Genomic DNA, 24,013 nt, shown 5'->3' with positions numbered 1-24,013 from the left:
TATTTTTAAATCAGTGTCTAGTGTCCACTTGCTGAGGTGAGGTTGTATATAGGACCTCAAACTGGTTATTTGTTTGTAGCTGGGGAGCACAGATACCGGCACATGGATAGGTGGAAGTCCGCCGGGGGCATCCCGTCCTCCTCCACCGGCCTTAGGGCCTTGGAGACTGGTGGAGAATGAAGGGAGCACCTGCCTAGCCAGCCAGATCAGCCAAATCCCACCTTAGATAGATGGGTAGACAGGGTAGATAGAGCTGAGGGTAGGGTAGGCAACATAAAATGTGAAAACAATGAAGGGTTCTGACACTCTGAATGTTCTGTAGGTGGGATACAGATCAACACTCCTTCTGCGGCAGTCAAAAACGTTAGCGATTGTGCTGTGGGAAAGCTCCATATATATATGCTTTCAAACTTGATTGTGATTCCTAGTCCATTATTCTCACCTGGCAGGTCTTTAGCCAATTTACTGTAGCAGACATCACAAACACTCCATGTCATGGGTATTTATAGTGTATACATGCATGTCTGACAGATTTTGATCATTGAATGGATCATTTTGCATGTGATACTCAAACAATGAAAGAATGTTTATAAGCTGTGAAGAGTTTGACAATTTCCCTGAGAATCAACTAATCAGTTTTGATCAGCTAGCCATATACAAGTGATTTTTGTGCAGATTTGTAGAGGATTGTACTTACTCTTTTGCACACATGTACCAAAACACTGCAATTTGCTTGAATGAATGAGAAATTCTAATCTGTTCTGAACGCCAAACTAATTGTTCAAAGATTTAAGCTTAATGTTTTGAAAAATGCTTTTCTCATTTGAGAACTGAGCCAAAGCGTATGAGAAAAACTGTAAGAGGAACAGACTTCCAAAATGTGAAAACAATGAAGGGTTCTGACACTCTGAATGTTCTGTAGGTGGGGTACAGATCAACACTCCTTCTGCAGCAGTCAGTTTGCCTGGAAAACCAATCTGGTTGGAATAATCAACCTCAGATTGGGAGCAGCCTGCTGTGTTCTTGGCCAAATACAGAACTGCATTTGTCTGATGGATCTGCAGCATGATCTATTGGCCTGTTCAAAAGTCCTACAATGTTAGTTCATAAACAAAAATAAGACAACAGTGACAACAAAACTCTGTAGTTATTTTAATACTTGTGAAAAAAACAAATTGTAAGGTTTGCAAATGTGACATTGTGCCTCAACGCATTGACGTGGAAAACATATTTCAAGAGCCCAGCACACTGAGCTATCAGTTAATTACATACATGTACATATTAACAGCTCTGCAGTATTTTTGTAAAGACTAATACTGTTTTTGTTGATATGGTCAGAGGTTGAATTTTTTAACTGTATGATAGATCTTTAGTTGTGGTGCTAGATTGGACTGTAAGTGTTCCTATATATTTATATTATTCTGTACCTCAGTGCATGTAGCATGTTATGTGCAACAGTAACACACGCCTCAGCCTCAACATGGCTTTTCTCTTACCAGAGAAGCAACACTGTAAAGTTCAGAAAGGTGAGATTCATTAGCTTCATTAAGGCTAAAGTTCATTTATACAGAAGCAGCAGCACAGTGATAAACAGTTAGATGAGTGTTTCCTGTATCATGTGCGGACGAGTGAGGCCAGGTACACCCACACAGACAGGACGTTATTGGGGTAGGGGTGCACGTACACAGCCAGGGCAAACTCCACGTTTGATGCCTGAATATTGTGGACTCCTGTGCTGTACACCGCCTCTATGATGGGCTGAATCTCAGAGAATGGCAGATGCAGGGGGAATCCTGAGATCTAAATAGAAACATATGACTATTAGTGGTAATTTATGATATGAATCTCATCCAAGTGAGATCATGTGCTTTCCATCAGCTTTTACAGAGCAGAGATCATTGAGATGATAGATTGATGTTGATGTCATACGGTGACTCAGTGCAGTAGCTGTTTTAGAGTCACACCCATTTCAGACTCACCCTGTTGTCTCCCAGCAGGCTTTGCAACTCATGACGGTGCCCCTCAGCCATGTCCCGGCCCCCACTCAGCTCCAGTTTGGGCAGGAATTGTTTGAGGGTGGTGGTGCAGTAGCGGTTCCAGCGGGTTGGGTGACGAGGGCGCCACTCCATGATCTTCTCCTTTAGGATCTTCTCAATTCTGTGGAGAGTGAAATATTGTCATTGTGATTGTAGTAAAAATTCACATGACACAGTGTTAGTGGTAATCAAGTCACCTGCCACTACTCACCTGTCCTGGAGCTCTGCAGCAGCTGCTTTGTCTGTGCGCCGATACACCAGCTCCTCTGGCTGAAGAGATTTAGTGAAACAAGGATGACATCACCAGAAAACCAACGATAAGACTGCACAGAGATAAAGACCACTCACCTGCACACTAGACAGCCCAGGGTGGGAGAAGGATCTGGAGAAAAAGGGCTTCCACAAATTGGCTTTTGTGATGTCAAAACTCATCCTTACTGGTGAGATGTACTCTTGAATGTTTAACCACACCTAGATAGGTCACAGAACAGTCAATTATTTGCTGCAAACAGGAACTTATTAAAGAGTCAGACTTCACATTGTGAACAGTTTATTTAATGACATATAGCTGCTTTGTCCTCACTCACGTTGTCAGCGTTGACCAGGCAACCAACAGTCTGCAGTGGGCAGAAGGTGTCATACTGGCCATAGTACTGACCACTGCTGGGGTTCCAGATCAGGTAGCGGCTCTGCTCAGAGGTCAGGACATAAGCTGTGGGTCCCTGAGAAATAGAAAGACCAGAGAGCTTAGTGCTGCCACTGAAGGCCTTAAAACCTCCTCACTATTAGCTGGACCGTAACAGCAGGGCCAGCCCTATAAACATGACTGCTTATAACTGACTGAGTGTCTACTGGCTGTTGCTCTTTCAAAATAAATCAGCACCAACAGGTTCTACTAGAGGGGTGTTTACAGCTGCAGTGGTGCTTAGCGTATTTGTTGATATATTTAGAGACTTTTTTTCCAAAACAGCTCTTAGCGACAAATCTAGTGAGAAACCTTTGCTACTTTCCATAGAAGAGAGTCTCAAGTTCTGTCCTCTCTGTATCGGCGACTGGCAGAAAGGTCAGTTGTATGAGAGATCAAATAAAATGTCTCTTCTAACTTTCTCTGTGACTGATCATGTTACAGCAAATCCATCTGAAATCACAGCTCAGTCTTTGTCGTGAACCGATGTGTTTGGTGATTTTGTCAGACAATGTTGTGGTTATAAATTCAGAATTTAAGCAGCAGCTTGGAGTTGACTGCTGGTTAATCTGTAGTGTTAATGAGCCATGTTTCAGTTTTCAGTGTTCTCAGGTGAGTGGTCAGCTCTAAGTTCAGGTGTGAACGCAACTAAGACGCATTGAGGATGCATTTGAGATCTGATCACTCATATTCAGAGGTGGTCTGGGCCACATGTGTCCACAGTGTTTTGTCAGTGTGAACGCAAATGTGTCCAGGCTACACTGAAGGACCAACTACTCTACTGACGTCCTCTGCCACAGTCTGATTAGTCCCAAAACAGTTTATAATGAACCAAAATATTTTACAATTTCAAATGGATAAAACTTTATTTCACTCTAAAGCTATGAGCAGCAGTAATTCCCCCCCCCCCCACTCAAACACAGCCAGGTGTGAACAGGGCCTATGATGCAATGATGTCAGCTGTTTACAGCTGTTCCACTACAGTTTTCAACTACGTCCTGAATTTCACACTTTGACCATACTCTTGCTTTTATAACCCTGAAAAACACTTCTAATCTCATTAACTAATGAAAAAGTGTCTGTTTCATGTTTTACACATGGATGTCACCCACCTCTGGTATAGCAGTGCCAATTATCAGCCAGGCTTTCTTGCCCATAGACAGAAAGTAGTTGCACAACAGTACAGCATGTTCTTCTTCATCTCCTGCTAAGAGGGTGAGGAATTGCTATAAACAAGAAGAGGAAACACAAGGTAGTGTAAGATGGACATTTCTCTCCTTTTACAAAAACAATGTCTCACAGAGAGTTGACTCACATCACAGGTGCTCCACAGGTCACAGGCACCAGAGAACGAAACTCTGTCTGGCAAGAAAGGGATGAGCGAGACAAACCGGGCGACCAGGGCCTGATTAGAGAGAGAGAAGAAGTGGCCCCAATAAATAAGGAATACGGGCAACTGGACAGCTGCTTTCTATATTCAGTTCAATCACACTGACCGTGGTTTCCTGGGGGTTATTAGGGAAGGCATCCAGTAACTCTTGTGGGGGCTTGAGTGGTCGAATATAACGCGTGATGAAGACTGTCTTCCCATTGAGGTCTATGACAGTTGTAATGCAGGGTCTGTCTGGATATCCCTGTGCTGCATCCCGCTCAAATCTCTCTGAAGCCTGCAGTAAACGCTCATCTTCCTGGCTGTCAAACTGCACACCAAAGTCAAAATTGGATGAATACAGGTGTCAACACTATGTAGATTTATTAATATACCTTGAGAACAATGTGTTCAGGAATGGGTGGATTAGATGAATAAAGGAGGATGAGTGTTCTAAAGGGCTTTTACCTTAATTTCCTTTATCTAGTACATGCAGCAGAGACAAATCAAGTAAGTGACACAAAAGGATGAAAAACATAAGAGAAAATTAATATACTGATGTTAAACCTCTATGATCAAACAAATACACTTTAAATTAACTGGATGTGAACATAAATGTCAAAATATGAAAAAAGAAACTAATCTAAAGACATAAATGAATTATCACATAGTGATGCAGAATGGGAACTAAAAAGCATACACACTCCATCCTTTAGGTCAGCACTGGATGTGACTTACCTTCTCCCTAATAGACTCCCCAGGCACCAGCTGAGGTTCAATGGTGATGAACAGTGTGATAAATGCTCCCTCACTCAGGCTCCGCAAAATATCATAACCATCATTAGTGCCATGGCTCCGCTCCTTGCTGTACCCCAGCAACACTGCTGGTGTATTCACCTTGAATGTTCCATCAATCTGCCAGATGCAAATGAAAAAATAAGTCAATAGTGTAGACAGTTTTTGTGCCTTTTCTGTAAATAAAGCCACAACATCTCAGGACTCTCACCCTGGCCTGAGAATAAATGGTGCTGAAAGGAATCCTGACAGAGCCTAACCAGTGCTTCTCTGTGCGGGTGTGTATTGATTTCCCTCTGTCTGCATCATTCTGAAAGTAAAACACTGCAGTTAAAGGAACACATCCTCACACAAACACTGTGAGTGAGATGAGAGAAATGGAACATCACAGTGTTTTACTCACCACTCCAGTTTCATAAACCACCTCATCAAATATGCTGATGAAGACTTCATCTTTGACTGACTGTAAGCTCGCAGTGCTGTAGTCACCATTCGGGGCACTGCAGAGAAGAAAGCCAGAATTCAGCTGCATTATTGAAATTAACTCAATTAAGTGCTAATTAAAATGACATAGAACTAGAAACTATTAAACAAACTTTTATTCAATCTTCCTGATACTGTCTCAGCTAGTTATACATCTTACCAGCCACTGGATGTACTGGTACTATGCTGAACCTGCATGTCACCAGACAAAAGTCAAGCCATGAAATAAACTGTTGTTGTTGTTGTTCACCTGAATGGCAGCTGCAGCTCCTCGTTCCAGCAGGGGTTCGGTCCATCTGCTGTGGTTGTTTGAAGTACGGTGCGCTGGAAGGAAACCTCCACGAATGGCCGCACTTGTACCTACATCACACAAAAGGACAGATAATATAAATCATACAGATCACATTGCAGAAAGCTCTGCAATAAGGTTAAGGTGTATTGTACCTGGCTGAGGAGCCAATCGGAGCCGACCTGGATGGCGCTCTGAGGCGACTGTGCTGATTTACTGCAATAAAAATGCATTAAAACAAAGTTCAACATTTTCTCTAGTGTCAAAACTCTTGAAAAATCATCACAACAGAAATACAATACTAATCTTTTTAAGAAGATGCCTGAGGGTAAATGAGGACTTTCATAAGACTCTAATGTATTCTGATTCAGACTTGGTGCGCTGGACACTCACTTGCTCTGGGGTCTGCGGATGGGGATGTCATAGGCCCGGATGAGGTTGATCAGAAGTTTGATGTCTCCATCTGACAGATTCTGAGCCGTCACCTTCTTTCTTTCTTTCCTCTGAGGTTTTAGCGGCCGCTTGGGCTCAGCCAGCTTGAAAAGGTTGAGTCCCAGAAGCCTGTCACAACAAACACCTTGATTCAGTCGTTCATTTAAACTGACATCAGACTGAATGCGAGTAAGTATAAGTACACATTTTCATGGGATTATTACCACCAACAGTACACAGTCCCTCCAGGTATTTGCGATTTTGCCATCAAAACAGTGATATCTCATTCCCATATGACCTTTGGTGGCACGGTAAGAAAAACTGGTTTATACTGTGTTGCTTAATATGTATCTACTGTGTCCAGCTGAAATACTTTGTCATGAAGAAGAGAGCAACTCTGCAGTTAGCAATCTCTCAGTATCATAGCAGCCAACACAAGATGAATACATTTAGGCAAAACTGCCTAACTAAAAAAAAAACAAAAAAAAAACCATTTATCTATTATTAAAGTTTTATGATTTTAAACTGGAGTACATCTTCTGCAGATTCCTAGAAGGACTGAATACGACAAAAGGCAGACTGTCACTACTGGTGGTTCTCGGGGTTCAAAACTAAATGGAGAAACAGAGACACAGGGGGTGGGAGAAAAAGAAAGAAACTCTAAGCACATACCCAGGACCTGCACCACTGTTAAAAACGCACAGCAGGAGAATATCAGAAAAATGGAACAGAAGAAATTATAACATTCACCTCAATAATGAAAAAAATGTGCAAAGAAACACTCAACAGCCTGAATGACACTGGCGTACATCAACGTGCATAAATCTGCTCAGACATCATCGAAGACTGAAATTAATTTCTGATTTTCTCTCATCATGTCCACATGTTGTGAGACCTGCTCTAAGACACCACCTTGAACAGTTCCAGAGAACAGTATTACTCAGCCAGGGGAATGCAGTGTTGAGTCGAGATCAAATAAACCGAAACAACATCAGGCCAAGAAACATACTTACACCAGCTTGTGGTTTATATAGGCCCTGTCACTCTTTCTGATAGGTGGATTTGGCTGTTGATCCCACAGTACAAGGGACTCCAAGTTATCTAATCTTTTTCTTTACAACTGGAGCAGGGAGTTCAGTCATTTTTCAATTCTATCTGACAAGACGAATAAGCGTGGCGTCCACAGAAATGATACATTACAATACACAGAGTAGCCTTTAGTATTTCGTGACTGACAAGAAAGACATATGTTTACTGTAACACATAACATGCACAACACAAACATAAAGGCTGGGAGTTAATGTTGGCGGGGGTTTTTTACCCAATGCTAGGTATCTCCTCTTCTACAACGATGTCCGACAGGAGGTAGTGATGCTTGGCAAGAAGAAATCTGTTGATGACTGATTCTCGGATCTGTGGGAAAATTCCAAAATATGTTACACTAAGCGCAACCATATGTTAAATACTGGGTTAGAAATATGTTTAGATCAAATGTGTTTCTTACTTTCTGAAGGTATTTGGCAACTAAAGCTCTGTGTGAATCCAGATGTTCTTTGGTGTCAATAATCTCTCCTTCTTTCAGTCTCTTCTCATACTCCTGAAATCATTTTAAACAAAGAAAATCCTCATCCTCATTCTGCCATATTCATAATATTCTACATCATGTAAATATTTGGAAGGCTGACCTGGAACGTCTTATCAGGGACTTCTCTCTCCAGAGCAGGAATAAATTTGTAATTTCGAAACTCTGCAACTTCTTGGCTCCGGAGCCTGAGCAGGCGAAATCTCCTGGACCTCTCAAACTCTTCATCAGTCACAAAGTTAAACTCCTCCTGGAGCTGTTCCAGACGGAAGTACTCTGGAGCTGTCACCTCTCCACTGCTGGCCACCTGGTGAACCACAGACACAAAGAGAGAAAGTGTTCGTTACAAAAATGAGAAACTTGAAGTCTCCAGGGGTTGTTGAGACGTCATTTTGATGCACTGTCCTGTATTCTGGTACCCACCTTGAGTAGCTGCATGATGGAGGCATTTTTTGGATCATTGGGGTCCAGTCGTGACTGTGTGGCCCACTCCCCAATTTTTTTCATGTCATAGAGTCCAGATGCACCAATATATGTGACGGCATCAAGACGGGCCAAGCCACTGAAACACAAAGTGATTAAAATGACTAAAAGCTACAGTGTTCTTGAGTCATGTGTTACATTGACAAAGATCAAGGTGTTTTAGGCCATAAACTCCACACTGTGAACACAATAAAACTAAAGACTATTTTTCTAAACCTGCTATGAGTTACTTATTTGCATCAACAATTAATGAGCCTTGAGCTTCATTTATGAGCTTTGTTATTAGAGAATACAGCTGAAAACACATACAATAAGCATGCATGGGAATGTCTATGGTATGGCAATTTGAGTATGAGTACCCCCCCCAACCCAACCGGTTGAGTCAGACCTCCGCCCACCCTGAGTCCGGTTCTGTTTTTTTTCCTGTTAAAAGAGAGTTTTTCCTCCCCACTGTTGCCAAGTGCTGCTCATTGTGAACTGTTGTGTTTCTCTTTATAATATAATATTCTATGTCTTGACCTTAGCTTATGAAGTGCCTTGAGATAATGTTTGTTATGATTTGGCACTATACAAATAAAAATGAATTGAATTGAATTAAACAAGTTTCAAGCTGCAAAGTTTATATCATGCTGACATAAACTGAAACCACTGGCTGGCTAGAGAGTAGGAAAATGCATTCATGAATATAACCACCTGTGCTATGCTTTGTAAAATGCTCAGAAGGGATGTAAATCATACAGGGTTTGTAGTTCATGAGCTAAAGAATGTAAAACCTCCAATAGTGTACTTAAAGTGATACTACCTGTGTACGCCGGCAGGGTGTTGAGACACAGGAGGGGCAAGCGGTACATCATCCTCCCCAATGCCCCAAGAAACACAGCACGACAGCTTACCGGAGGTCAGCAGGATCTGTTTGTTACTGCCATCAGCCTCAAAGGAGAGGGGGACATCTGAAGAGACATACGAGAGACAGGAGGACAGGGACTGAGATAAGTTAAATGACAAGCTGGCTAGTTACTGAAATGGTTTCAAATTTAGACATTTACCACTTCCAACTCCCTCATGGTCAAACATCTCTCTCTGGTTGCTGCTAAACTCAAATTCTTCCAGAGGGCCGTTACCCGTCAAGACCGAGGGTTCTGGCACAGGGACGAACACTTCAGCCAGGAGGGAACATGATGATCCAATCTCCTCAAACACCTGCCCACAAACAGTGCACAACCACACACGTGCAGAAATGGTGAGAATACAGTTCCTGTGGCCATCTATCAGCAGCAGCTCACTTAATATTTATTTCTGTACTGTACCTGCAAGTTGATGCTTTGAGGACAGTTAACTATTTTGAGATTGAAAATTTGACCAAAGTGCACTCTGAAATCACTGTTCAGGGAGCGGCTGTCAGTTCGGGAAACCTCTTTGTCATTGTATAAGATCTTGATGAAAAGAGAGCGCCTTGAAATATCCTCTCTTCGAGCTATTTCAGCCCTACAACAAAGGGAAAACAAAAGTGATGAAAAACATCCACTGTACCACAATCAAAGTACAGACCGTCTTCAAACATCTTGCTTTTCTCAAAACAAGAGAGGAATCAACCACGGGGTGAGATCATTTCATTAGTTTCAAAGACAAATGAAGCTGTTTCACAATAGCCTTAATTCAAGTTGCAGTATTGTGACACAAGTGGATTTATTTGTTGTTTCTGCATACTTTTATTAAGTTCAAATCTTCTCTAAAATCTGTCTGAAGAAACAGACATTCTCCATGTTTCTGCTCATACCTGGGGCAGAGTTCATTGGCGGTGATCTTTCCGGATGCTGACAGCTCAGGGATCAGGATGGACTCTCCTGGTTTCCTGCGTATCCTAGAGGCTTTCTCTCTGACTTGCTGCTCTATAGAGTCAAAGTCTGGCTTCTTAGGAGGCTCTGGCTTTGGGAGGTCTTCTTCAACGGGCCCTTCTGATTCGCTCAATTCTTGGTCTTCATCTTCTTCTTCTGTATCGCCCTGTACCTGTCCTTTCTTCTTCTTTTTTCTCTTTTTCTTTTTGGCTTTCTGAAAACAAGGAACACAAGATATACAGCATGCTTGGGTATCATTATATGTTTATATATGCACACAATATACAAGGCTATTCTGATCTCAAACCACAATTTTAACTTTTTTTTTCTCAGAAACTAATGATGCTAATAAACATATCTAATCAGGTGTAAGAAAATGACTGAGCTAAGCTAAATAAATAGTAAATACTGTTGGTAGGCACCTGTTTTCTTCTCGAGAGCTTCCACTCCTCCAGCTGTTTCCTGTACTCAACCAGCTCTCTCTGGTAGTCCTCCTCACTCTCAGCCTCCAATTCCACAACCTCTGCCAAGATTTCATCTTCATACTTCTGCTCATCTGACGGCCGGTCTACGTTCTCTCTGGAGCAAATGTGGACACCACGGCACATTAGTAACATAAGAGAATATGTAGGACAAGATAACAAGATAACAGACACATTATTCAGTAAATACAGTGGCAGGAAAAAGTAAGTGAACTCTTAGAAATTACCTCCATTTATGTACAAATATGCCCTTAAATATACTGGGAAAATGTTTTATGGACTGATGAAGCTAAGGTTGAATTGTTTGGGGAAAACATGCAGCACTATGCATGGTGTAGAAAGGGAACTGCATATTAACATCCCAACATCATCATCCCAAAGGTGAAGCTGGGTGGAGGGAGCATCATGATCTGGAGCTTCGCTGCCTCTGATCCTGTCCCTCTGTCCTGAATAGAAACGTGAAACCCAGACATCCTGAGAATATGTCTGGGCTGAAGCAGCTCTTTAAAGAAGAATGGTCCAATCCTCCCCTGAACATTGAGCAGATCTGATCAGGAAGCTCTTGTTTGAGGTTATTGGTGCCCAGGTTTAGGGACACTGTGATTGTCGACATTTTTGACTTAGATGAAGATCAGATCACATTTTATGACAAATCAGGGCAGAAAACCAGGTCATTCCAAAGGGTTCACATATTTTTTCTTGCCATTGTATTTGTTAGGGGTTGTGAAGCAATAACATTTTAGAGATGTAGAGATCTACCTTCTGAGGTAGAGCTTATAAGGTGTGTTGGTGAACTTCTGAAACTCTCTTAGGGCCTTGATCTCCTTCCACACTTTAACTATGTTCTTCAGCAGAGTCCGGTCTTTCTCCTGCTCAGTGTCTCGCAGCTGCCGTGTGTTTCTATGATAGTTTGGAGGACAAACATACAGCAGGAATATTGATTGCCATAGTTCCAAGGGTACTGCACATGCTTCTAGGCTGAATAGGACTTGGATTGGAGACAATCTGGAGAACTCACCGAACCTCCAGACTGTACTCAGATATCCTCTGCTGCATGGCCTGAGTGAGGCTCTGCCCGCCGTGGATCTCAAGCATATTCCGCAGTGCACTCCTCAATCCATTCAGCTGCAGCAGAAAGAAAATACTGAGCACACTGCATATATGCACACTGCATATATATATATGCATATATATATATAGCCTCTTTTAATAATAAAAGAACATTTCAAATGTATTCTACAGATATGAAGGCTTAGTGTGAGTCAGCTGGTGGAGTTTACCTTGTCAGTAAGGTGTCCTGTGAGATTATTGTGCTGCCTAGTGAGGTACTGATCATACAACTGAGCTAGACGGGCGCCCAGGACATGTTCACGACTGAAGAGAGGGTGATGGGAGAAGATCAGACCAGCAACATCAACATCAAGTTGGTAATCTCCCTCAGCATCCGCTGTGCCGGTGATGTACAGATCTGCATACTTGGACTTCACTGCCTGGTGGATTGAATAACATCATCCATCATGTGATGTTCTGTAAAATAATGATCGCTATGAAATATATTCAGCGCCTGTGCTTTGCTTGCATGTGTCTAAGTATGTGTGCAAACTTAAAGGAAGCATGAAATTGTTGGCTGGATTAATAGCCCCATTAGGGGGTGCTGCAATGTAATGTAATGTCATGCATGACAATAATGTACCATAAACACCCAACTGAAGTACAACGAATGCTCTGTTTCCCAGATGATCACCTCTGACAGCTGCACCTATCTCCTGAATTAAAAAAAAATACATGAGGATCTTTGATGGTACTAAGGTGATGCAGACTTGTTTCCTATCCAGTGAACCAGAGCTGAACACTGCTTTGGATATGTGTAACCATCGTCAGTTCACTGAGGGTTTACGTACAGTAGTGGTCATATTTTGGTTCTACTGTCATTCACACCATTTCCAAAATTGTGATTAATAAAGTCTAGAATTAACTGCTTTTCATAAGGATGCAGATGAACCATGAAATCCAGATTGAACTCAGAGAGAACACATAACTCACCATCCTTTATGAATCAGTGGATGAATGAAGTGAACCACTGGTAACACAGGAGATATTTAATACATTTCTGTTTTCACCCGAGCTGAAACAAGTAGCTCATTAACTGATTAGCTCATGTACTACAGCTCTTTTTATTTAACAGATTTATTGCTTTGTTGCCAAACTCTACTTTAGAGCTTAAACAATTAGTCTTTTAATTGATTAGTAGATTGACAGACAATTAATTGGCAACTATTTTGATAATAAGTTAGTTGTTTAATCAATTTTTCAACAAAAATACATAACCTATATTACCTGGTTCTTCAGGGTGATTTGTGTGGATTTGTCCCTTTGTTTCTTAGAAGTAGGCTGATTAAGATTGATTGATAATTGAGAAAATAATCAGCAGATTAATGGATGATGAAAATAATCAACTGTCTTGTTTCTAGCAAAAGCCAATATTAAGAACAGGTAAATGCATATAAAGCTAATATTCAATTTTTATGTCAGCTCTTCTTCAAAGGTAACTTCATAGCTTGTATTAGTTCCATTACCCATGATGCCGTGTTGGAGTTTTGATGTAAGTGTATATTGTCTGTAACGATGACGCCACAGATGTGACAGCCTCCACCTCTCTGCTCTATTCCCTGATAACAACCCCCCCCATGTTCCTTTGTATCAAATGTCAAACTGCCCTTCAGCTTTCTTTCAAAATGGCAAAGGGGTTAGAGAACACTCAAATCTGAGGGCACTGCAACCCTTTCTGTGCATGAATGTGCACAGAGCTTTAGATGTGATCGAAGTGAGAGTCACAGTGGGCATGTGTCTGACCTTCCTGTATACAGTTTGCAGTGCAGGGTCCAGGTCCTCCTCCATGTGGAAGAGAGGGGGTCTTGTAGATGATTCCTTTATGGGGTCAGGCAGAGCTATGATCCTGCCGTCATCTCCAAACCATTTCCTTCCCTTAACAAGTGTTAAAAATAAAAACAGACATATTTTAGAGAATTCCTGGAAGCTTCAGAACCAGTGACGTTGTTGAACGGTTGGGCATGTTGGTTGAGATTACCTCTTCCATCTTCAAAATGCGGTTCTCCAGAATATTCTCATTAGTCAGTGATACAGGAGGCCTCTCCCCTACATACAGACCCTCGTCCTCTAGATAACGGGGCTTCATGTTTTCAGGCAGTTTAATGGAGGTTGGAACTGTGATTGTAATAAATAAATAGTTATTATACTGAACAGAAAGATAAAGCTGACATCATAGTATTTAAGAGTTGTGCATTGGAATAAGGTGGTTTAGTACATGACGGAATACCTGTTTGAAAACTTGGCGTAAAGAAAAGCTCACTGTTTCTCTCCCTCTGAATAAGTTTTTGGTACCCAACATACTCTGCTTTCCTCACTTCCAGGAAGTCTTGGGACGACTGTTCAATGACGAATAAATCCTCCTCTGCATCTCGTACAAGAGGAGCTTCTTCACTCTGAGGCGGGACAAAGAATATGAGGCATTTGAATCCTGCTTGTGTCTTATGCAACTGCAAGTGCAATTATACATAGATGTGCATTATGATAATGTAGCAGACCAAAGAGGAAGAGATGAAACAAGCAATAAATATGGTCCTAACTCACATGCTAAGCATCAAAATGTCTTTTTCAAATTAAATATCCCGTACCCTCACAGTCAAACATGAAAAATGTATTGTATTATATTGTATTTCTCACTTAATGCATGCAAATGCTGAGAACATGCTGCTTAACCAACTGTAATAAGCCTCAATATAATTAAAGGTGTAGTTTTTGTATGGTTCACATAATATATTAGAAACAGTCACACAATTGGAAAAGTCAACACGACAAGTGACTACTTACAAAATTGTTGGTGTCTTACCTGGTCTTCCTTTTCATCCTCATTATCTTCATCTACTTCACCATCTTCCTCAGCTTCATCTCGTCCTTCTTCATCTCCGTCATCCTCAGCTGTTTTTTTCTTTTTTTGTCTTTTCCTGCTAATCCTCTCTGCCTCATCTTGTGGATCTGGCTCAAAGTTGAATGTAAAGAAATTGTATGACTCCTCAGCAGTCGGTAGGCCACTCTCTGCCTGTATTTGAAAAGAATAAATGAATAAATGCAACGATACAAATGATTTGCACATAAAGGCTTGAATTGTTTTTTTTTAAAGCCTTACTCGCTTTGCCATTCCTCTGAACTTGACCCTGCTGCTGAGGTCCAGAGGGACATCATGTCTTCCAGCTCTGTCGGGATCAACCTGTAAAACTCTGGTATTTAACCTTCCACTGCTGGTCTGTATTACAGGGGTACAATCATGGTTATTGATGTAGATGCTCACCTCTTGGTCAAACCTTGTTACAGTGTCTCTGTCTCTGAGGCTTTGGAGGCGACTGGCTGGCTCAAGAGAGACCTCCTCCTCTTGCTGAAGGCTCTCACCTTTAGACTGGAATACGAGAGCCATTCATTATGCATGAGTACTTTATTCAAATCCAAAACTGGTTTATGTGGAAAAAAGAAAACTGGTCTTACTCTGGCTGCTCTCAGCTTCTCCTCCAAGTGTCGTGTCACAAAGCTGTCTAAACGCTGAGAGTGGGAAGTATGTTGAAGTCTTGGGGAGAGACCTAGAAGACAGAGGAGCATCATGAAACAACAATACTCAATACTCAGTATTGTATATGGCCAGTTATCAAACCTCAGTACTTACAGACTAAATCATCTCTATCTTATACCTAATGATGCTGCTGAGTGCTTGGTCAGCTTCTCAGATTTGTTTACTTATTGTTTCATAAGATATTTACAGATTTAAACAGTCATTTTGTTGTTTTTAATTCTTACTTTAAAGTGTTTCTGTGGCTGTATTTTGAGAAGTTTGGCTCACTATGTTGAAATGAAAGTGAAACATATCCATGCACTTCAGGATAAAGGATCAACTAGTATAAAAGGCGAGGCAGTTTTAGCAAGATCATGGACACCAACCACTCTGAGAACCAGTTGGAGGTCTGGACAAAACCACTGGGTCAGCTGCCCCCTCAGCTGATTCCTCATCTTCACTGTGGGGCTGAATGGTGGATATTTCTTCCACATCATCATTGGACTCCTGAGCTGAAGACTGTTCAAGCAGCTAATATACAACAAGAAATTGAGCGGGGATTAATAGTTTTATTGTTACAGCTGATAAGTGGGTACAATTAAAGAATAACGGAATGAGGACTGAGAGGGTGCCAGAGGAAGATTTACCCTCTTCTTCCTCCTCTGTCTCTGAGCCCGTAACGTGCGTTTGAGTGTCTCTCCTGGATCTTCATCACTGCCTTGAGGTTCCTGTTGTTTCACAAACTCACAGTTAAGACAAACAGCAACAGAACTGCAGCTGCATTCACAGTTCTTAAAGTGAAAGAGGATTCATATGCAGAGGGGGATACAGTAGGGAGGTTGAGTCAGGCAGCCAGCAGTACAGACGAATGGAGGGGTTGATCTACAGTCTACAGTAACAAACACACACCTACCTTCATTGTGGTGTGTCGTTTCTCCTGACTCAACGTAGTAGATGGAACCAGAGCCTATTGAGTACAATTACATTTACTAAAGCGTTAGCAGCTCTCTTATCTCTGTCCCTGTGTATTTCTTGAGTGTGTATAAAGTGAGCCGCTCCTCCGGGTCATGTTGAGTCTTGTCGGGGAGGGCTCTTGTTCATTTGATGCTGGGTGTCCAAAGTAGCAAAACAACACTTAACTTAAACCTTTAACAGCATTCATTTAAGTTAACTATGATAGACTTTACCTGAACGTCGTCCTCATTTTTGTTTTTTACCAAACTTTCTTGCAAAGCACGCCCTTTCTTCCGCAGTTTTTCTCGAATGTCACTAGAATAAAAGAGGGGGTTACTTTAAAGAAGGCCTAACGTTAACTTAAAGACTATCTTAGCTAGCTAAAGATGGCTAAATGTGGCTTTTCAGAGACGGAACAGCTACTTTAGAGTCGTTTATGGAAGAAACCAAGGCGGGAACAAGTACCTTGAGGAGGCCAGGTTGACGATGTTAGTTGTTTTTACAATAATTATCTTGTGCTTAAATGGCTCTGACTATGTCTACAGTTGTTGTGGTCTAGTCTGTGTAAAATATTCTCCCTCAGTAGCACGGCCGTTACCGCTGCCTAGTAACGAGATAAACTACGTTTCAACCTACCTTGGAAACAAACGCCGGTGCAGACAACCCTCAGCAGTGTTGGAACTCCATTCGTCCGACAGACTGTCAATCAACTAACGTAATGACGCAATGAGCTCTTCACTACGGGTTCCGAGAAGCCACAAAAAATGCGCTTTGCAGAACGCAAACCTGGAATGCTCCCTACAGGCTGTTGTTTTTGGCAATATTTCCAATAGCAGCTCCGTTTTAACGGTTCATATTACGTTTTGTTAAATGTTTTTCTCACACGTTCCAGTTTTGTCTTTTCTAGAGGAAAAACTCCAAACCAAACTCAACCTGTCAACAATGTTTATTTAAGTTATTGACTTCCACTCAAAACAAATACATCAGAAACTGATTCAAGCTTTATCAAATGATATAATCAGTAGATAAGACTCTATAGTAATAATATGACTAGCAGTACAAACATTTGTATAAAAATATAGTTTGACCATACCATATGTGTAATAACAGTATCAAAATACCAGTGACAGTAGCAGTTTTTGGTTAGCTTTGTGTTTTTCAGGTTCTATGCGTAGTCCTCTGCCAGTAAATCAAAGTAGTTTGTGTCAGCATAGAGAAGGAAGCCAGAGAACAAGCTGTCAGCCCAGCCAGGGTCTGCAAACAAACCATTCTGGTCATGGTAGAAGATTTCCAGCCACACCTCATCTTCTGGGTTCAGGTACATCACAGTGGACCCAGACGCCACATCATGATTTCCTGTGTTGGCATCAAAGGTTTTGATGCGATACTGGCCATTCTGCACCAGACCGATAGCCAGGTGTTTGTTGGCCAGTGTAATGTCATATGAGAAATAATAGATGCCTGGGTATGCACAGATAAACTTGCCAGTCTGTGGGTTGTAGTGTTCGCCCTCATTAAAGAGGACCTTATTGAACTTGATGGGGGTTTTCTCTGTAGGGTAGCTGCTGGTGATTCCCACAGAGAAGGCAGATTTAGGCAGCAAGCTGCCACACTTGCAGATTCCCGCAGTGCCACGTGGACCTCGTTCACCCTTGTCCCCTTTATGTCCTTCACGGCCTAGAGAACCAGGTGGGCCCAAATCTCCGTTCTCTCCTGTGGGGCCTCGTTTCCCTGCAGGGCCACGATCACCTCGTTCTCCAATCCTACCTGTTGGGCCAACTCTGCCCTTGAACCCTGAAACAGGAAAAATCATATTGGGATCATCATTTCTGCACCATTATTGATGCTTTTGCTTTTGTATTGCTTTTCTTCATCAGTCCCCTGCCATGTGAGTTTCTGTTCTGCACTTGTTGAACCAGACCATGAGCGGAATAGTCAATGGAAACACAACTCCACACCCAGTGACATGTATTAAGTCACACTTGGAACAGAGCCACCTTGACATTGAAGAGGCACAGTTTTGGCTTGATTCTTCCAAACTGTCTTATATCCAGTTGACTACAGTGTAAATATCCTGGAGCTAAGGAACACTGTATGTTTGTGCAAGGACAGACAGCTATGCTGAATATGTAGTTTCATGTTAAGATAAAGGTGTGTGTCTGAATTCCTGTCTCCACACATAATGGAAAGCACAGGTTCATGTCGTTTATTTATCACTGATGGATTGATTGCAGGTCAGAGATTATATCAGTGCAGTATTTTTGTGGGTGAGACAGGCACAGTCTGTCCAAATCTCTTTGCAACATGATGCCAGCTTTACCCACATGAGATATTAACTTGTTCATAATCTAAAGAAGAAGAGGTTTACACCAAGCTGTGAACAACCACCATAAACTGTTTGTGTTAAGGGATACTTGGAAGAGTTCACATTTGGGTGAAGAGTTGTGAACCAGTTGTATAATATCTCCTAATTTGGTAGAATTGCTTCAATGCAAAACCTAAAGACATGTAAGAGAAACATTAACTGCAGGTCGTCCACACACACATTCGAACCCTGGTGGATTGGATCCTTCCCAGCCCTTATAAAAATATAGGCTCAGTCCAGCACCGCCTCTCCTATAGTGAGTATAAATATGAAATATGATGGAGCAGCAGCCAGATGGAAAGAAACTCAGTATGCTTTGCTAAATTCATTCGAAAAGTGAAACGATATGCAAGAGCAAACATGCAGCAGTCTCATTTATATTATCTCTCATTTCTTGGAATACTGAAAGCTACCTCTGTCCACTACTATTTGGATCTTATACTTAGAAGTACGACCCAGGCAAAAAGCTGTTAGATCATGTTTGTGTAAAATATGAAAAAAGTAAAGTATAAAGTATAAAATGATCAAATATTCTAAACTCAAGATTCACTTAATAGGTTTTTTAAAAATTCAAATTTTTTAATGATTTTATTCTTTTATTTGATATAGGCAACAGAGACATGACGGGAAACAAGGAGGAAAAAAACAAAGGTCCCAGGCTACTTCATGGACAGCATCTTAGCTCCTGAGCCAGTCACACACCACATTTGCTATTTTGTTTTTAAAAGAGGAAAGTTATGAGTTATGGTTGAACGCTCTAGAAGAAACACTTAGTAAGTCAACCAGGAGTTGAGAATGGTTTAATGTTGTTTACTGTTCCTGATTAGGAAAATACACAGGATATACTGACTGTGTTTGCTCTGTATTGTCCCTGATGGTCTCGGCCTTTTGGGGAAATCGTTTACATGGATTTGTCATTTATCTTCCAGCCTGCAGTGGGTGCTGTTGTAAATAGCGCCTACTTTGAATATTTTGTCTGACATTTCATTTCATAAACAATCTATTTATGGTTTTTCTGTGGAACTCATCAGTTCATATTCTCTTTCATTGCTCCTGCTTATACCAGCTGTCAGATAAAAAAAAAAAACTTTCCTTTGGCACAAACTGCTGGTATTTATTTATTGGCACACATAAACTGATGCTGTATCTGTTCAGGTTTCATATTATACCTGTGTCTCCCTTTTCTCCCTTTTCACCCTTCCTGCCATCTCTGCCATCTCTTCCTGGGATACCCACATTCCCATCTGCTCCCGGGGGACCACTCAGACCAGGTTTGCCAGGCAGGCCCGGTGACCCGGGGACACTGCAGATCAGACGTGGCGCTCCTTTCAGCTTGGTCTCAAACAGCTGTCCAAAGACACAGTGGCACAGACAGACCACCCCCATCAATGTCCACATCTTCAAATCTGTGAATACAAATGACAATTTTACTGTCTGTTCTGTTTTCCACACTGACCTGAAGATTTAACCTTGTGTCTGGAAGTGTTTGCAGATATAAAAGAGCGGAGGAGAAGGAGAACATCAGACAGAAACAACATGTTCGGGTGCCAGGTTCCGACCAGAAATAGGAACTTGTTATCAGTTTTCACCAGGCAATAAAACACGCAGTGATGCTGTCATGGTCGTAGAGAGAACAAAAGCAGTGAATCAAATTGGTGATCAACTGCAGTTTGAGACCAGATGTGAGTCTTGTAATAAGAAGCAATTGGTATTTGACTCTGTCTCACACACTGATGTTCTCATCTAACTTTGAATTGCATGAGCGAGACCTCAGATGAAACCTTTGTCCCTGATCCAAGACTTCTCTGTTTTTTTGCCAAAACATTCCCAAGTTATGACATAACATCCAGCACAATTCCTGTCAGGGGAACCTGATAATGAATCAGACATTATACATTTATGTTACACAGAGAGGGAGACAGAGAAATGGTTTCATCGTGTTTAACCGTGTTTCGCTGACAGAATATAACCATGAGATCAAAAGTAGTAACAGTGGTGAATGAGTGACTTCACACTTCAGGCCAGTCTGGCAACTTTTCAGATGCTCATCATATAGACACATACTGAACAAATTCTTCTACAGGAAAATCTTTCCGGGTGATTTATGGATTTGATGAATACAATCCTTGTTCTTTGCATATTTGCCCATGTGGGCGTGAGAATATGAGTTTTGCATCTGCTCCTTGGCCGGCTGTCTCTGGTCGGAGGAGGCTTCGGAACATGTGTGTCAGGTTTTTAGATCGTCCCCACGTCTGTCTTTAAAAACAACTGTGTTTTCATTGCTCCACTTGGCATTACACAAGATGCAAGATGCCAAGTATATGTTACAATAGACATAATGAGATGGACAGGAAGGACACACAAATACTTCCACACACACGTTAGTGTTAGTATGTTTTTGATTTTGAGGGTAATCAACTGGTCACGGAGCCAGTGTGAGGTCCTGAGAGAGAGAAACCCCGCCCGCCAGTTCCGCTCTGCAGCAATGATGTCATCATTATTAAAATGGTCCTCTTTTTACACACATGGGCATGTGTACGTATGCATGAGGCCATTAAATGAATGCATGCAAACACAAACACATTACACACTAGATTACGCACAGATACACACTAATCATTACGTAACAAGTAAGACTTTTTATAGCCATTTTATAGCCATTGTGGGGCTCTGACTGCAGCTCTCCTCTGGTTACAAAGTCAACATAAAGACATTCATGTCCCACTGAAGCTCCATTAAAAAACTCACTGTTCTCATTCTATTACTTCCCAGTAAATAGGTGGAGCAAGGCAGATTCTTTGGAAAAGATTGTGTTTGTCTGTACTTCACTAAACATTTCTGAGTCCACTTTCAGAGACGGTGGTCTCTATGACAACCGCAAAGGTGTTTCTAATTGATGTCAGATAGAAGTCTCACAATGATTCCTGAGACGAGGTCTGAGGTTTGTCAATCCAGGTCATCATGTTAAAAAAGTTTAAAAAGAAGAAATCAGATATTTTTATTAAAAGCCTTTCAGGGAGCTTGTGGACTATTTATAGTACGTGTATTTATTTGGATACACGCAGTTACACACACTAAGAAGCCATGCATGCTTACAGGACATGTGGGTCCAGCTGTACACACACACACACTGACACACACTGACAAGTATTTGTAAAGATATTCAAGGTATTCATTCAGCTGAGGAACTTAAAGTCTTAAAGACAGCAGTGTCTCTGTAGTTATCACTCTAATCAAGGATGTGATAGTCAACAACACACTGCAGACAGAAGTGTGTGACCAAATGTTCTTACCCCACAGTTGGCAGCTGTTCATCAAAGCTGATCAGGGTTCTCACTGCTGAGTCTTGGTCCTATGTGCTCAGAGTCCGGTCTTCTTCCTGGTCCGAGTCCTTGGTGAACATGGTACTCGCCTTCTTGCTGCTGTGCTCTCAGACGTCTGTTACTTGTCGCTGCTGCTGACAGCGTCTTGTGGTGCAGCAGCAGCAGCAGCAGCACCAACAAAAACAGCAGGAGCAGGCTGAATTCCCTCCATCCAACCCTCCCTCATCCTCTCCCTCCCCTTATCCACTCCCTTCTCTCTGCCTCATAAATTTCCCAAGGCAAACAGCTATCCTCTCGGCACACACTGTGTGTGCATTCAGAGTCAGCTCCATTATGTCATGGATGAAGACTCCTTAAATATCAGACATGCAGAGGAGAAGTAAAGCCGTTGTTTCATGAAAAGTCAGATTGATAAATGCCAGAAGTCATTTGTGCCATGTTGACTTCAGTAAATGTCAGTTGTATTTCTGACACTTACCTCTAGATGGGGCCAAAAGTGAGGTGAGGTTAGATCATTGCCTTTTCTCATATGGTTGGTTGAGGTCACCTTTATAGGAATTATCTGAAAAATGTATCACACCACACCACAATCAAGATGATATATTAACATGACTGGTTTCAAATGAGATTATTAATTAGGTAATTGAATGTGTTGATTAGACTTTGTATATTTGCACTTTCATAAAAAAGTAGTCACAGGTGTTTTGTGTTGTGGATGTAAATGTACAGGTCCATATGCTGTAAATAGATTGTCACTTGTATCATAATATAATAAATATAATAGATGCAAGAAAATACATGTACATTTGCACCAGTGGTGGAAGAAGTATTTATTATTATTAAGCGCTCAGAAGATTCCTTATGTGAACATAAAGAAGTGTTATCAGCAAAAGTCATCCAAAGTAAAATCAGTCATTGTGCAGAAAGTGAAAAATGTGTCACTGTTAGATTTTCATGCCGTTGTGTGAATGTACAAGGAGCATTTGACCGTGGTAGCTGATCAAGGTGGAGCTAGTTTCAGACACTTTATATACTATTATGTTGTTTAGTCCAGTGGTTCAGGAGGGGTGGGCTCACAGGACAGGTTTGAGCGGTTTAATGATTAATGGAAAAGAGTTCTGCTACACATTGTCTTGTTTTGAAGTTTTATTTAATCTTTTGTGAAATATTGGAGAATTAAATCACTTTAGGCCTTAAAGTTCTGCACATGAAAAGTTCTGCTTTGTTGGAGCTGGTGCTATTTCTATAAAAAAAAAACTGTGAGTTCACCAATGTTATGAGTCGAATACTGACTCAGTGTACTCCTTAAACAAAACACTGCATTTTATAAGCTTACTGTATATATTTCTTTTATGCAAAATCTTGATCTGCAAAGTAACTAGTAACTCCTCTTGATGTGTAGTGATGAAAGAAGAACAATTTTCTCTGAAATGTAGTGAGCTAGAAGAATAAAGAAATAGTCAAGTTAAGCAAGAAAACCTCAAAATGACTATAAATGCCATTATATTCCACCCATGATTCAAATGCTTGACAGTCTTAACCAGAACGTTTATGAATGGGGATTTATATCTAGAGCAACACTACAGTATCTGTGATGACTCATATAAATCAGTGGATTGTAACAGTTTTTCAGTCATGATGAAGTAAACTTTAGTAGAGTGCACTCCTGTTTTTTTTCAAATCATATGCAGCAATACTGGACAGAAGCCACCGGAACAAGAAGAAGAAACATACAGCAGCCATGTTGTGTCCAAACAGAATGGGTCTTTATTCAGGAAGTGAAAGAAGAAAACAAAGATTGTAATCAACACCCCATTTAAATACAAAACCAACAAAAATAAAAATAAACATGATATTCATTTTGCATATCAAAGAACCATTTAGTAATAATTACAATCCAAACACCTCATAAACCACTTCTGTCAATGTATACACAAACTCTGATTTAGAAATTAGTCACTTTAACAATAAAATTACAAATATTTAGCTTTAAAAATAATTAAACTCAAAATAATAATAGCATCTTAAAATTATATATAGTGTATTTCCACATAAAAATAGAAAATAATACCAATGACATTTAAATATGAAAAATTATTCCAAGATTTCTGCTATTATTAAATGAAATAAAAACGCGGGATAAAACAAGATGAAATGAAATAGAAATATGCATGAAAAAGTCTCTCCTTTTGTTAGCAAAACACTATCCAAAATAACTACAATCATTTACATCAGTACAAAGATATCTGGATTTAAAAATAGTTGCAATGAAAAAACGG

At 40.9% G+C, this 24,013-nt stretch overlaps 2 protein-coding genes across 2 annotated transcripts; both read right to left on the bottom strand.

Moving 5' to 3' along the window:
• Window positions 1-1,145: 1,145 nt before the first annotated feature.
• Window positions 1,146-16,599, bottom strand: cc2d2a (coiled-coil and C2 domain containing 2A). Its single transcript, XM_022759097.1, has 39 exons — window positions 16,512-16,599; window positions 16,280-16,361; window positions 16,006-16,059; window positions 15,740-15,820; window positions 15,491-15,623; window positions 15,032-15,123; window positions 14,841-14,945; window positions 14,679-14,759; window positions 14,382-14,591; window positions 13,809-13,974; window positions 13,560-13,696; window positions 13,325-13,456; window positions 11,752-11,961; window positions 11,490-11,596; window positions 11,231-11,371; window positions 10,412-10,568; window positions 9,932-10,203; window positions 9,462-9,639; window positions 9,201-9,354; window positions 8,957-9,104; window positions 8,095-8,233; window positions 7,775-7,978; window positions 7,594-7,686; window positions 7,411-7,502; window positions 6,051-6,218; window positions 5,813-5,873; window positions 5,619-5,728; window positions 5,289-5,385; window positions 5,097-5,195; window positions 4,829-5,005; window positions 4,559-4,573; window positions 4,218-4,421; window positions 4,037-4,126; window positions 3,834-3,947; window positions 2,624-2,758; window positions 2,385-2,507; window positions 2,248-2,306; window positions 1,980-2,157; window positions 1,146-1,800 (listed from the first exon to the last, which is right to left on the bottom strand). The coding sequence occupies exons 3-39, from the start codon at window positions 16,009-16,011 to the stop codon at window positions 1,615-1,617; spliced, it is 4,854 nt and encodes a 1,617-aa protein (XP_022614818.1). The 5' UTR covers window positions 16,012-16,059; window positions 16,280-16,361; window positions 16,512-16,599; the 3' UTR covers window positions 1,146-1,614.
• Window positions 16,600-16,985: 386 nt separating this feature from the next.
• Window positions 16,986-21,897, bottom strand: LOC111231849 (complement C1q tumor necrosis factor-related protein 7-like). Its single transcript, XM_022759104.1, has 3 exons — window positions 21,705-21,897; window positions 19,581-19,817; window positions 16,986-17,840 (listed from the first exon to the last, which is right to left on the bottom strand). Exons 1-3 carry the CDS (start codon window positions 21,724-21,726, stop codon window positions 17,212-17,214), a joined length of 888 nt encoding a protein of 295 aa, XP_022614825.1. The 5' UTR covers window positions 21,727-21,897; the 3' UTR covers window positions 16,986-17,211.
• Between the last annotated feature and the right edge of the window lie 2,116 nt (window positions 21,898-24,013).

This window comes from Seriola dumerili, unplaced genomic scaffold, assembly GCF_002260705.1.
Source record: "Seriola dumerili isolate Sdu_G_001 unplaced genomic scaffold, Sdu_1.0 BDQW01000319.1, whole genome shotgun sequence".
NCBI classification, from domain to species: Eukaryota; Metazoa; Chordata; class Actinopteri; order Carangiformes; family Carangidae; genus Seriola; species Seriola dumerili.
Note: the sequence above shows the minus strand (reverse complement) of the source record. Positions and strands in the feature narration are given on the sequence as shown.